At 36.3% G+C, this 14,301-nt stretch overlaps 1 protein-coding gene across 6 annotated transcripts in view; it reads right to left on the reverse strand.

The window, feature by feature from the left end:
- Positions 1 to 14,301, reverse strand: part of TXNDC16 (thioredoxin domain containing 16) — a 460,012-nt gene that overhangs the window by 387,444 nt on the left and 58,267 nt on the right. For 5 of the 6 annotated variants that reach the window (XR_010137039.1, XM_063715845.1, XM_054530667.2 and 2 more), the window contains exons 10-14: positions 10,916 to 11,082; positions 10,469 to 10,529; positions 8,434 to 8,557; positions 2,855 to 2,998; positions 2,261 to 2,320 (exon numbers count right to left, since the gene is read on the reverse strand). Coding sequence is in view for 5 of the 6 variants with exons in the window: in XM_063715845.1 (XP_063571915.1) it covers positions 2,261 to 2,320; positions 2,855 to 2,998; positions 8,434 to 8,557; positions 10,469 to 10,529; positions 10,916 to 11,082 (556 nt within the window). In the remaining variant the exon portion in view is untranslated. The remainder of the gene's footprint in view (positions 1 to 2,260; positions 2,321 to 2,854; positions 2,999 to 8,433; positions 8,558 to 10,468; positions 10,530 to 10,915; positions 11,083 to 14,301) is intronic. The other variant, XM_054530668.2, reaches the window with a different exon arrangement.

Below are 14,301 nucleotides of genomic sequence, written 5' to 3' on the forward strand. Positions count from 1 at the left end.
CAAAGTATAAGGCCAGAGTCACCAAAACAGCATGGTACTGGCATAAAAACTGGCACATAGACCAATGGAACAGAATAGAGAACTCAGAAATAAACCCTAATACTTACAGCCAATTGATCTTCAACAAAGCAAACAAAAATATAAAGTGGGGAAAGACACCCTATTCAACAAATGTTGCTGAGATAATTGGCAAGCCACATGCAGGAGAATGAAACTGGATCCTCATCTCACCTTATACAAAATCAACTCAAGATGGAGCAAAGACTTAAATCCAAGACCTGAAACTATAAAAATTCTATAATAAAAAGAAGACAACATTGGAAAAACCCTTCTAGACATTGCCTTAAGCAAGAATTTCATGACCAAGGACCCAAAAGCAAATGCAATAAAAACAAGATAAATAGCTGAGACTTAATTAAACTAAAGAGCTTTTGCACAGCAAAAGGAACGGTCCAGCAGAGTAAACAGACAACTCACAGAATGGGAGAAAATCTTCACTATCTATACGTCTGGCAAAAAACTAATCTCCAGAATCTACAATGAACTCAAACAAATTAGCAAGAAAAAAACAAACAATCCCATCAAAAAGCAGGCTAAGGACATGAATAGAGACAATTACAAAAGAAGATATACAAATGGCCAATAAACATGAAAAAATGCTCAACATCACTAATGATCAGGGAAATATAATTCAAAAACACAATGAGATACCACCTGACTCCTGCAAGAATGGCCATAATCAAAAAAATAAAAAAATAATAGATGTTGGCGTGGATGTGGTGAACAGGGAACTCTTCTACACTGCTGGTGGGAATGTAAACTAGTACAACCACTGCGGAAAACAGTGTGGAGATTCCTTAAAGAACTAAAAGGAACTTGATCCAGCAATCCCACTACTGGTTACCCAGAGGAAAATAAGTCACTGCACACATTTATAGCAGCACAATTGCAATTGAAAAAACATGGAACTAACCCAAATGCTCATCAATCAACAAGTGGACAAAGACACTGTGGTATATATACATACATATAATGGAATACTACTCAGCCATAAAAAGGAATGAATTAACGGCATTTGCAGTGACCGGGATGAGACTGGAGACTATTATTTTAACTCAGGAATGAAAAACCAACCATCACATGTTCTCACTCATATTTGGGAGCTAAGCTATGAGGATGCAAAGGCATAAGAAAGACAAAATGGACTGTGGAGACTCAAGGGGAAAGGGTGGGAATAGAGTAAGGAATAAAAGGCCACAAATTGGGTGCAGCACAGTATATACTGCTCAGGTGATGAGTGCACCAATATCTCACAAATCACCACCAAAGAACTTACTCATGTAACCAAACACCACCTGTTCCCCAATAACCTATGGAAATAAAAAAAAATTTAAAAAAAGGAATGGTACACTTAGGGTTGAGTGTCTAGAATCAATTTCTTGAGTTTTCAAAAGCTTCAATGTATAAATAAGTTGTACATCAGTACATAGTTTCCATTAAATGAAACAAAATTTATGAAACTCTATTATTCATTTATCCAACAATTATTAAAAACCAGATATTCTGCAATGTAAGGCAATATGCCAAGCCCAGTAAGCTGATATAAGGCATACTACCTAACCATAAGGAACTTACATCAAGCATACCTAATCCATTATTACCTCTCTTACTAACAGGCCTCCCTCATTTTTCCCTATGTCTTTGCTGAGATGGTAACACAGATATTTTCAGTTAAAGTCCATTCCTTGGATCTTTATTTGCCCACTATTAAATAAGGTTTCACAGGATGGTTAACATAAAAAGATCCTGGATATTAAAAAGCATTCCATCCATGAGGAGTAAACTATATAGTTTCAAGGACACAGGGATTTTTGATCTCTCATTAGACCGTGAGACTGAGTCTTGAATCGGCCAAATTTTTATTTCCAATATTTAACTGGAGTAACTGGCACAGAGTAGGCACTCATAAATGCTTGCTGAATGACTGACTTGAACCAAAAAGGTTGTTGGATTAACTGTGTAGCCACAAATACTTAATACATAGGCTCTCTACTTTCTACTAAAGACAGTTCTATAAAGACAAATCAAAGTGAATGCTCTAAGCACTCTTGAAACTCCTGGTTCATTAACTTAACCCTGGAGACACAAACATAGTAACCTGAAATTTTATGTGGTTTTCTATATTTTTTGCATGACATAGTTTTACAAATAGCTACAGCTTAGAATCAGAATAATAAGCATGCATAGCACAGTACACTACCTTTCAGTTTAACTGCCACATCAATATAGGATTGCAAAAATGCCATGGATACTGCTTGCCCTATATGAAAATTAAAAATTCAACAGATATTACATGTGTATCTCCAAAGCAACCACACTGATATGTAACAAATATACAGATTTATGAGGTTTCCCAAAATTATTGTTAATCAGAAATATTCTACTATACATTTCTCAACATAGTCCAACCACTTAAGAGAGTTTCAAATGCAACTGATTTTCCACACTTGTACTGCAAGGAATATAGCTAAATGGCTATGATTTGAAGATAAAAGCAATATACTTACTATAAATCTATAATAACTGTTAATATGTTAAAAATCATTAGTGTGAGTCACAATTTTTCAAAGTTAATGAACATCTAGTTTAATCATTCACCTTTAATTTGTAAATCAGATATAAATCAATTGCACAATCCCAGAATCAGAAGTAAATGCTTCAATGCACACAGACTACTTGAGAGACACGAAAGCAATTTCATTTTACAACATGCAATACATGGAATGCCAAAAATTAAATCTGGGTTTTTAAATGTCCTAATATGTAATAGTCTCCTCTAAAGGCTCATACTCACAACCAGCATAGAAGAGTACTATGCTGTCAGAAGCCATCACTGTTGCATTAAATGTTTCTTCTGTTAGTTCCACTGTCAGTTCCAAAGGTAATTTTCTCTTCCTATCTCTGAAAACAGTTTCTGCCACTTCATCATCCTGAACATCTAAAATGTTGGAAAAGAAATTAATTTAAATATTGATGTATAATGAAAACTATTTAAGCTCTTCTCATAGGAAGCATATAAAAATTCAGTACTTTATACAAACTTTTGAATTCATCCTATCTTAATAGTTAGGATGCATGATATTTAGAAAGCTTTCCAGTTGCTTAACTGACTCTGAGATGCTTCCTGACCTAGAAGTTGGAAAGTTTTAGTCAATTTCAAATTAAAACTTGTTCTACAAAGAATATTAATAGTGCCGTTTTGTTTATTTTGCCTCTACTATATGCCAAGCATTATGACAGGTACTAGGAAAACTGGTAAACAAAACAGACATAGTCCTGACCACATGGAACTTCTATCTATGGAAAAGTCAGATAAACTGATCACCGAATAAATATATAATTATAAATCATGATCAATTTATGAAGAAAGGTAAAGGATACACTGAGAGATTATAACAGGGCTATTTAGATTGGGAAGCCCAAAGTCTGCCAGGTAGAGAATCAAGAAAAGAATGTTTTAGACAAAGAGAATAACATGTACGAAAGCTCTGAGACATAAAAGAGTTGAGCACATACAAGGCTGAGGGAAGGCAAATTTGACTAAGACAAGATGGGGCTGAAGGAATAAACAGCATGAGAAAACTCTAGGCTAGGCAGTGGCTAGATCATAAGAGGTCACATGAGCCAAGAAGTCTGGATTTTATCCAAAAAGCATCAAGTTATGAGTGGATTCTGAATATGTGAAAACCCTTCCTTTAGACAGACCAATCAACAGAATGATAGATTCATCCATCCATCCATCCATCCATCCATCCATCCATCCATCCATCCATCCATCCATCCATCCATGTATCTTCAAAAATACATTGGGATTCATAAATATTCTGTTGGAAGTTTGTAGAGATTGTACGGTAACATAAATGGAGCATATAACTTGATTAAAGGATAAAGCTTCTTTATGAACATGAAAACATGAACATGAAAAGGAAAAGAAAACTCAGGTAGGCAGAGAAGAAAGGCAGTGGTGGCATAAAGAGCAAAGAGAACGGCATGAGCAAAGGCACAGTGGCATGTAAGAGCATGGTGCAATCAGAAGTTCAAACACTGACTGGATATATGATGATATTAAGAATTGTTAATTTTTTAGATGTAATAATAGTATTAATTATGTTAATGTTAAAAAGGAAAATCCTTATATTTCTGAAACCCAGGGAAATACTTATAGATGAAATTACATGTTTCGGATTTACTACAAAACAGTAAGAGGTGGGGGGTAATTGGGGCAGGATGAGCCATGGTTTGATAATGGCTGGGGCCAAGTAATGGATAACAAGAATTTGTTCTATTATTCTATCTCCGTATGTTCATAATTCTCTGTAACAACACATTAAAAAGACAGAAGGGAGAGAGAAGACAATACATTCATAGAACTAAAGTATTGTTTTATACATAATTTCTAATACAGTCACGCACCACATAATGATATTTCAGTCAACAATGGACAACATATACAACTGCAGTCCCTTAAGATTATAATAGAGCTGAGAAATTCCTATCATCTGGTGATGTGGCCATTGTAACATTGTAGCACAACACATTACTCACATGTTTGCGGTGATGCTGGTGTAAACAAACCTACTGTGAGTCATATAGCACATGAGGCCAGGCACAGTGGCTCACACCTGTAATCTCAGCACTTTGGGGGGCCGAGGTGGACGGATCACTTGAGGTCAGGAGTTCCAGGCCAGCCTGGCCAACATGGTGAAACCCTGTCTCTACTAAAAATACAAAAAATTAGCCGGGCATGGTGGCGATGCTTGTAATCCCAGCTACCTGGGAGGCTGAGGCAGAAGAATCACTTGAACCCAGGAGGTGGAGGTTGCAGTGAGCCGAGATCGCACTGCTGCACTCCAGCCTGGGCGACAAAAGTGAAACTCTGTCTCAAAAAAAAAAAAAAAAGTACAGCACATACAATTATGTACAGTAAATAATACTTGATAATGATAACAAAGGACTAGATTATTGGTTTATATATTTACTATACTCTTATCATTAGAGTGTACTCCTTTCACTTATAAAATAAAAAGTTCACTGTAAAACAGCCTCAGGTAGGTCTTCAGGAGGTGTTCTAAAAGGAGGTATTATTATCATAGGAAATGACAGCTCCATGCTTGTTACTGTCCCTGAAGACCTTCCAAAGGGACAAGATGTGGAAGTGGAAGAGAGTAATATGGATGATCTTGACCCTGTACAAGCCTAGGCTGATGTGTGTTTTCATTTTTAGAGAAAAGTTTAAAACGTAAAACATAAAAGTTTTAAATGGAAAAAAAGCTTACAGAATAAGGATATAAAAAAAGAAAATATTTTTGTACAGCTGTACGATGTGTTTGTGCTTTAATGTTATTACAAAACAGTCAAAATGTTTTTAAAAATTGTAAAAATGTATAAAGTAAAAAAGTTACAGAAAGCTAAGACAAATTATTGAAAAAAATTTATAAATTTAGTACAGCCTAAGTGTACAGTATTTATAAATCTACGATAATGTAATGTTCTAGGCCTTTACACTCACTCACTGACTCACCCAGAGCAACTTCCAGTCCTGCAAGCTCCATACATGGTATGTGTACCCCATACAAGTGTACCATTTTTTATCTTTTATACCATGTTTTTATTGTACCTCTTCTATGTTTACACATGTTTAGATACATAAATATCTACCATTGTGTTATAGGTACCTACAGTATTCAGTACAGTAACATGCTGTATAGGTTTGTGGCCTAGGAGCAATAGGCTATACCATACACCCTAGGTGTGTAATAGGCTACACCATGTAGGTTTGTGTAAGTGAACTTTATGATGTTTGCTCAATGAAATCACCTAATGATGCATTTCTCAGAAACTATCCTCATTGTTAGGAGACACATGACCTACAATAAATTAAAATTCTAGATCTGGATTTCAATACAACCTCAGCCATTTTCTAACTGTACGACTCTACTCAATCACATAACTCTCTGGGCCTCAATGTTCAACTCTTGTGAAGCATGAGAGTTGCACTATATAACTTTAAGGTACTTTTAAGCACCAAATTCCATGACACTAAAAAATTACATTCTCAATACCAAAATTAGTAAAGACCTATTTTCTTATTTACTGTATTTTTTTCTTATTATTCATATATTTTCATTTTCCTGTCAGTCTTCTGTTTCTTTTTCCTCCTTTCCCTCTTTTCTTATATTCCAATAAGCTACCATCACTTCTAAATTTAGTCACTCCTCAGCTCTACCTTCCACCTATTCATTAATAACATACACACTATTTTCAGTTACACATGCTGCTTTTTTTTTCTTTTCTTTTTTTTCTTTTTTTTTTTGAGACAGGGTCTCACTCTGTTGCCCAGGTTGGAGTGCACAGGCACGATCTCAGCTCACTGCAACCTCCAACTCCTGGGCTCAAGCAATCCTCCCACCTCAGCCTCCCAAGGAGCTGGGATTATAGGCACATACCACCATCTTGGCTAATTTTTGTATTTTTTGTAGAGATGGGGTTTCGTCATGTTGCCCAGGCTGGAACACATGCTTCTTTTCTTTTTTCAGATTGCCCTTTTGTGGAATCTAGTCTTTTTCATTCTGATTCCATTTTGCTGATTTTCTCTGGGGTGCACCTGTCTCTGATTTACATTCTCAGATGGTAATAAATTCTTTCCTAACCCTTATCCAGTTTTCCTTTGTAAACGGGAGTGATACAAAGGGAGGGGGAAGAATTAGATACAGGCACAACACCATACAACATTCTGGGCCAATATGGATTACTGATAATAGGAAGTTAAGATGAAAAATAAACAAAAAAGGCAAAGCTGCAAAAGAAATACTAGAAACAGGCTGGAGGTTATTGAACATTTCCAACACAAAGAAATGATAAATGTTTGAAATGATGGATACACTAATTACCCCGACCTGATCACTATACATTATATGTATTGAAACATCACTATGTACCCCACAAATAGGTATAATTATTATTGGTCAATTAAAAAAATAAAAATAAAAACCAGAAAGAGAAGGCAGCATCAGAGGGTAAGTAAGGCCACAGAGTCAGGAAACAATATAGGGGCTGTGGCCACAAAGAAATCTTCAAACAGGCAACTCCCACTGAAGACAGGAATCAAATAAACTGAGATTGGGGACAAGTCCTCTAACTCTGAAGGTTCAAATATAGGAACCATTACAGGAATAAGCAGGAAACAAGAGACCAGAACACAGGTCTGCTTATGTAATGACAAGCCCACTGAGAACTCCAGAGAGGAACACAAGCAATTCTAACCCCTGCATATCGGAAAAGAACCAGAGCTCCGCTCAAACCAAGAAACTGGTCACTGCTAAGAGTGAAAGCTCTTATTAAATTTATAATATAGATTTTGATCACAATGCATGGACCTCATGAAAATGATATGCAAATTGCTTCCTTCTTGGAGCTCATAATGGTACTATATAAAACATTCAAGAATCTACTATATGTTATACAAAAATGAACAAGACATAATCCTTGATTTAGAAATATTTATAGGATAGTGGAGAAGAGAAAAAAGTAAATGAATAATTACAGAAGAGGATTGATGTTATGAAAGATATATCAGGAATAATTATTTCACTATTGCCCAACTGTTACACTTTAAAAATATCAAATTTTAGGCCACTAGATTATTTTAGCGAAGTATTCTTGACTGTCACTAATAAATAAGATTTTATTTCAGGATGCTTAAGTTCTAGCCCAGTCCCCACCACCTGCCACTTGTGGGACTTTGGGCAGATCACTGAACTCAGGAAATGCAGACTCTTCATGTATAAAATGAAAGTGGTATCAGCTAACTCAGAGAATAATAATCAAAGTAAATAATATGTGGGAAAAAGAGTTAAAAACTATACAATACTTCATAAATGTAAGCAATACATTTTTTAAAAACTGAAATAACTGTTTAAAAGAAGTGTTAAAATGTTATTGAAATTTACTCCTTATACCATTAACAACTGGATTTATTTACAAGTACAAATATACCAATATTTATTAGAACTCCATTTCCTAATAAAAATAGTAATAATGAATTATCATGTTGTAGTTTCTAAGTAGAGTTTTTAAACATGGACTAGTCCAGAACAGCTGAAAGAACTGATATGGAAGATGAAGGCACAGATGTGGGAAGTTTGAAGCCTGATATGTAACAGTAAATGCTAATACATTAAACAAAATATAGCATCCTTACATCTTTTCAATAAATCAACTTGATAAAATGTGGTTCCAAATAAATTCCTCCAGGTTTCTTTACAGAGTCTTGAATCTGAATACATTCTTCGAGAAAGTTAATTCATTGGAAATTTCACTGACTTTATGGGTGCTGGGCAGGATGGGGAAGGGGTGAGAATCACAACACATTACCTATATCTGGACCTTCCATGTCATTGTCTTCATCTTCTTGTATTTCCTCAATGTGCATATTATTTTCCACGTGAGATATTATTAAATCAACATCATGTAATACCAAAAATTCCACTGGAACTCCCTAGAAATACATTAATTTTTAAAAAATGAATATAGCAAAGTATTTTGATATAAAAATGTTTTACTTGGGCCAGGTGTGGTGGCCCACATCTGTAATCCCAGCACTTTGGGAGGTCGAGGCGGGCGGATCACCTGAGGTCAGTAGTTCAAGACCAGCCTGGCCAACATGGTGAAACCCTATCTCTACTAAAAATACAAAAATTAGACTGGCGTGGTGGCACACACCTGTAATTCCAGCCACTTGGGAGGCTGAAACAGGAGAATCGTCTGAACCCAGGAGGCAGAGGTTGCAGTGAGGCGAGATTGCGCCACTGCACTCCAGCCTGGGCGACAGGGTGAGACTCTGAAAAAAAAAAACAAAAAACAAGTTTTACTTATTTGACACTAAAATAAAACTAAGCCTTTGAACTTCAATTCTAAAATTTAGCAAAATGAAAAAGGAAATTAACTCCAAAATTACTGTGAAAAGAAAAGCATCCAAAGCATACCTTCTATAAAGACAATGGGTACACTGAAAAAGGTGGCAAAAAAGGTGCTGAAAGCCTCACTTGCTTCTTGTCACAACCACATTATACTGAAGTCTGTAAAACATTTCACATATAATAGCAAGTTCTACCTCTTTATAAAATGGAAATATATCTAATTTTACTGCAGACAGAGTAAGTCAAAATTGATTATTCTGACATTCCACAGAAATATTCAAAACAATACTTCATCTAAATTAATTCCACTAGTAAGTTCGATTTCCTGTTTAGCTATAAACAACATTAAATTACTATGTGCTCCCAGTTATTTTAAGAATACCAAATTCTATTGAGATCAATATTACTTAATTAATATTAAAAAATATTACTGAAGATTTATTTCACTATGCCCAACTGTTACACTTTTAAAATATGAAATTTTAGGCCACTAGATTATTTTAGCAAAGTATTCTTGACTGTAACTCTATATTGGAATAAAGCTATGAGCTCTAAGTATGTTTGTTCTTTGCTATCACATATCTTCATTTTTTTAACATTATATTCAAAACAAGCAATTTTGATTTCTACAGAAATATAATAAACTTTAAAAGTAATCAAAATCAAACTTAATTTGTTCCAAATATTCACAGAAATTTTTGTAGTAAGCCTTTTAATTAAAGTATAACATTAACACAGAAAAGAACAAAAATTTTAAGTATAGAGTTTGATGGATTTTTACAAAGTGGACATACTTGTATAACCACCATACAGATTAAGATACAGAACATCATCAGCACAACCAGTGGCCATCTTCTTGCTCTTCCTGTCATTAACATCCCCCAAAAGTAATCACTATTCTGTCTTTCACCACTGCTATGGTTTGAATTCTGTTTTATCTTGTTTATTTTTTTGAGACAGGGTCTGTCTCTGTCACCCAGGGTGGACGTGCAGTGGCACAATCGTGGCTCACTGCAGCTCAAACCTCTGGGGCTCAAGTGATTCTCCCACCTCAGCCTCCTGAGTAACTGGGACTATAGGCATGCACCACCACATCCAGCCAATTTTTTGTAGAGATGGGGTCTCCCGATGTTGCCTAGGCTGGTCTTGCACTCCTGCACTCAAGCAATCCACCTGCCTCAGCCTCCCAAACTGCTAGATTACAGGTATAAGCCACCATGCCTTGCCCAATATTATTTTAAACAAAAAGCAGGATATATAGCATAATCCTGATTTTGTTTTATTTAAAAAAATACATATAAATATGTGAACATAGGATAAAAACCAGACTGACACATGATAAAAACATCAAAACGTTAACAGCAATTTTTTTTGAATAGGAGCAATTTATAATTTACAGATTTTTCTATAATAAAAATATATTAAAGACCACATATATTAGCTTTCTTTAAATAAACAGGTACTGCAGAACAATACATAAAACAACTAACCTTTTCTGCTCTTTTGAAGACCACATTAGCATCTTGAGGAATGTTCACTTCCAAAGAGTCCCTTTTTCAAAATGGAAATAAATGTTTTATGTTGCTAATCTAAAGAATAATAGTCACCCAGGACGTCAATAGAAAATAGAACTACATTCTTATACTAAAAATTACAAAAAAAATTACAATTTAGTGACTGAAAAATTTTACACATAAACATAGACCAGATTTTCTAGTCTCCATCTTAATCTCCATCTTCATTTAGCAAGGTTTAAAATTCTAAGTTTTAATCAACCTTAAATGAATGTACAGATTTTAGCTCAGCAACTAGTTCTAACTATATTGGAATCTATTAGAGATTTGAGTTTACTTATAAGTGACTAAATTACCATATTTTAAAATGTGGAAACTATTAGCATTTTGCTAAATATAATAAATATTCGATGTTTAAGATACCTTAACAAGAGTAAAACTCCTGCTTTTCCCAGAAGACGCCAAGCAACCCATTCTGCAGTTCTTCTATCAGCTTCATAAGTAGCCTGTTGGCTAACAATAAAAACCAGTGGTAAGCCCAGTTGGAGATGGACAGTTGAAACTTGTTGAGGATCTTCAGCAACTTCAGTCTTCATTGAAAAAAAAAAAAGTGTGATAATAATATTCCAACATTTGGATTTAAATTCTCCTAATTCTTATTAATAAAGTCACAAGTTTTAAAAAGTCTGTAAAATAATCCAACACTAACAGAAATGATCTCTTAATTTCCTGAATTTAATGCTCCCAATGCACCTATATAGTTCTGTTTGTTTTTTTGAGACAGAATCTTGCTCGCTCGTCAGGCTGGAGTGGAATGGCACAATCACAGCTCATTGTAGCCTTAGCCTTCTGGGCTCAAACAATCCTCCCACCTCAGCCTCCCAAGTAGCTGGGACCACAGATGCACACCACCATGCCTAGCTTGTTTTGGTTTTTTTTTTTTTAATTTTTTGTAGAGACGAGGTCTCCCTGTGTTGCCCAGGCTAGGTCTTGAACTCCTGGGCTCAAGTGATCCTCCCACCTTGGCCTTCCAAAGTGATGGGATTACAGGCATGAGCCATCGTGCCTGGCCCCCTATAAGTTTAGGCATTATAAAACTAACAGATTTTATAAGAAGTTAAACCAAAAATTACAATCATAAAGAATAAACATATTATAAACAAAAACAATAAATAAAACAGTGTGGGACTAATTGATACAGATAAATATTTCAAGGGAAATAGAACAGATAACTAAGGAATAAACTTTTTCGTTAAGAATTTAACATATAATGACACTTACAAAACAATGAGGAACATCTGAGTTAAAGTAGCAAATTAAATACACACATCTAATTTCACTCCCTCCAGAACTCCCAGGAAAACTACAGCAGCGGGATTTTTAAAAGAGATAAACACACGTATGTGAAGAAGGGAAGAGAAAAGGTAGCACAATTTTAGAAGTCAGAATAGTAACTGACTTAGGAGATCCTACAAAGCAAAACCCTAAGCCATTAGAGGGAAAACTAAGTTTTAACTACAGAATCCTAAAATTGCTCAGGAACTGTCAGTGTTAGGCATGTCTGGACCTGGGAAGGAAATGTTGGAAGGGAAGTGACAGGAAGGCTCTAAAATAAGGAGGAATGTGTCAAAGCTTTTGAGAGGTAGTTAGATCCCTAGACTCCCCTCCCCAACTCTATGAGTTTAAACAACTGTCACTTCCCTACACCAGCAGAAATCTAGGAACAGCTGAAAGTGTGGACACCAAGCCGAAATCAGGGGGATTAAGTAACCAAATGGTGAGACGTTCCCTTCACCCCAGGTCCCTTTCCACTCAGTTCCCAGAATGCCAGCAGCCAGGCCTTTGTCCTCAATTGGAATTTGTATCCTTTTTGGGGGACTGAGTAACCCCAAAAGCCTAAAGATACTGACATTGGGATTCGCCAAAAAGCAGGCCAGGCCCAATTACTTTATAGAGCTCTAGGCTAGGCCCTGCTAACCTCTTCAGTCTGCTTACTGCCTAAGAGACACAGACTTCTGCCACTGCTACCAGCACCTTCTCCACCTTCCACCATAAATGTCTCCCAGACAAGACTCAACCACACTCCTTGAATTCTCACAACAGAGAATGTGTGAGAATCTGGAATACTGTTGCCTGCCTCTGCCTCTCCTCCACGCTCCTCTTTTGCCGCCACCCAGCACAGTTGGCTTCAGGGTCCATCTGAGCACTGCTTGGCGTTCCTAGGACATTTGAACTAGGTAAGGAGGTGGGGTGTCATGTGGCCAGGTGGCCAGAAGGCACTGAGAAATCCCACGGGATGGTCTGTGCAGATCAGACACTTACCAGTCATGGGGCAGAAATATCTAGGACAGCTTACAATGATGCCACCTTCTCACCATTCCCCCTTCCCAACCCTCCTCGGCCCAGTCAGCCAAAGAGAGTCAGTACTATTTTGGCCACATCTCTCAAGTCTCCCCCAACCCCAACTGCCTTGAAGTCTCTGCTCTTTGTCAGAGACTTGCAAAGACTGATGTTTTTGTTTTGTTTTCTCATCATTCCATTGTGATAGTAAGAAACTAAGAAGATTAATGAAAAGGTCAGGCACGATGGCTCATGCCTATAATCCCAGCACTTTGGGAGGCCAAGACGGAAGACCACTTGAGCTCAGGAGTTCAAGAACAGCCTGGGCTACAAAGCGTGACCCTGTCTCTATTCTTTTTAAAGAAAAAATTAAATAAAATTTTAAAAAGACTAGAGAAGAAATAAAATGTGAACACATGTCACTGTTCTATATTATATATATATGTGTATATATACATATATACACACACACACATATTTAAAAGTCACCAAGTCCCACCAATGTTAGAATTTCCAATCAGCTTCTAGTTTCAAATTCTAAATTGTGAATAGATATCCAAGCATTAACAAACACCTGAGGAAAGCCTCTAACATGAAAGACAGAGACTAGAACACATAGAAAAATAAATAACATAGAGAAAATACAGACTATATGGGAAGAAGAAAGGTTCAGAAACCACCATAGACAACCTCAAGGAGATGGGAAGACACTGGATCCATAAAGAATTGAAAAATAAAGTTAAATAAATCTCCCAGAAAGCACAACAGAAATAGATGGAAGATAGAGAAAAAAGGTAATAAAATTGAAGGACTAGTTCAAGAGGTCTAACATCTAAATAATGCAAGTCACAGAAAAAGAGAAGGGAGAATATAGAAGAAATCATCACTGAAATAAACACAAAATTTTCCCACAACTGAAGGACATGAGTTGTCAGATTGAAAGAGCCCACTGAATAACCAATAGAGTGGATAAAAGCAGATACAAAGGAAGATGCATTCTCCCAAACTTTCTAATAATTAAACTTTTTTTTTTTTCCAAGATAGAGTCTTGCTCTCTCACCCAGGCTGGAGTGCAGTGGCAGGATCTCAGCTCATTGTAACCTCTGTCTCCCAGCCTCAAGCAACCCTCCCACTTCAACCTCCACCAAATAGCTGGGACTACAGGCATGGATCACCACACCCGGCTAATTTTTATATATTTTGTAGAGATGCGGTTTCGCCATGTTGCCCAGGCTGGTCTCGAACTCCTGGACTCAGCCAGTCCACCCACCTTGGCCTCCCAAAGTGATTCTTATCACCAGGGGATAGGAATCTTGGGAGTTATCTTAGAAGTCTGTCTACCATAGGTAAGTATAGGACTCTCTTTGGCAATTTTTAGGAAATAGATAGATAGATAGATAGATAGATAGATAGATAGATAGATAGATAGATAGTACACAATAACTTTAGTTATTAAGTACTTTTAATAG

This window comes from Pongo abelii, chromosome 15 (genome assembly GCF_028885655.2).
Source record: "Pongo abelii isolate AG06213 chromosome 15, NHGRI_mPonAbe1-v2.0_pri, whole genome shotgun sequence".
In the NCBI taxonomy this organism is placed as follows: Eukaryota; Metazoa; Chordata; class Mammalia; order Primates; family Hominidae; genus Pongo; species Pongo abelii.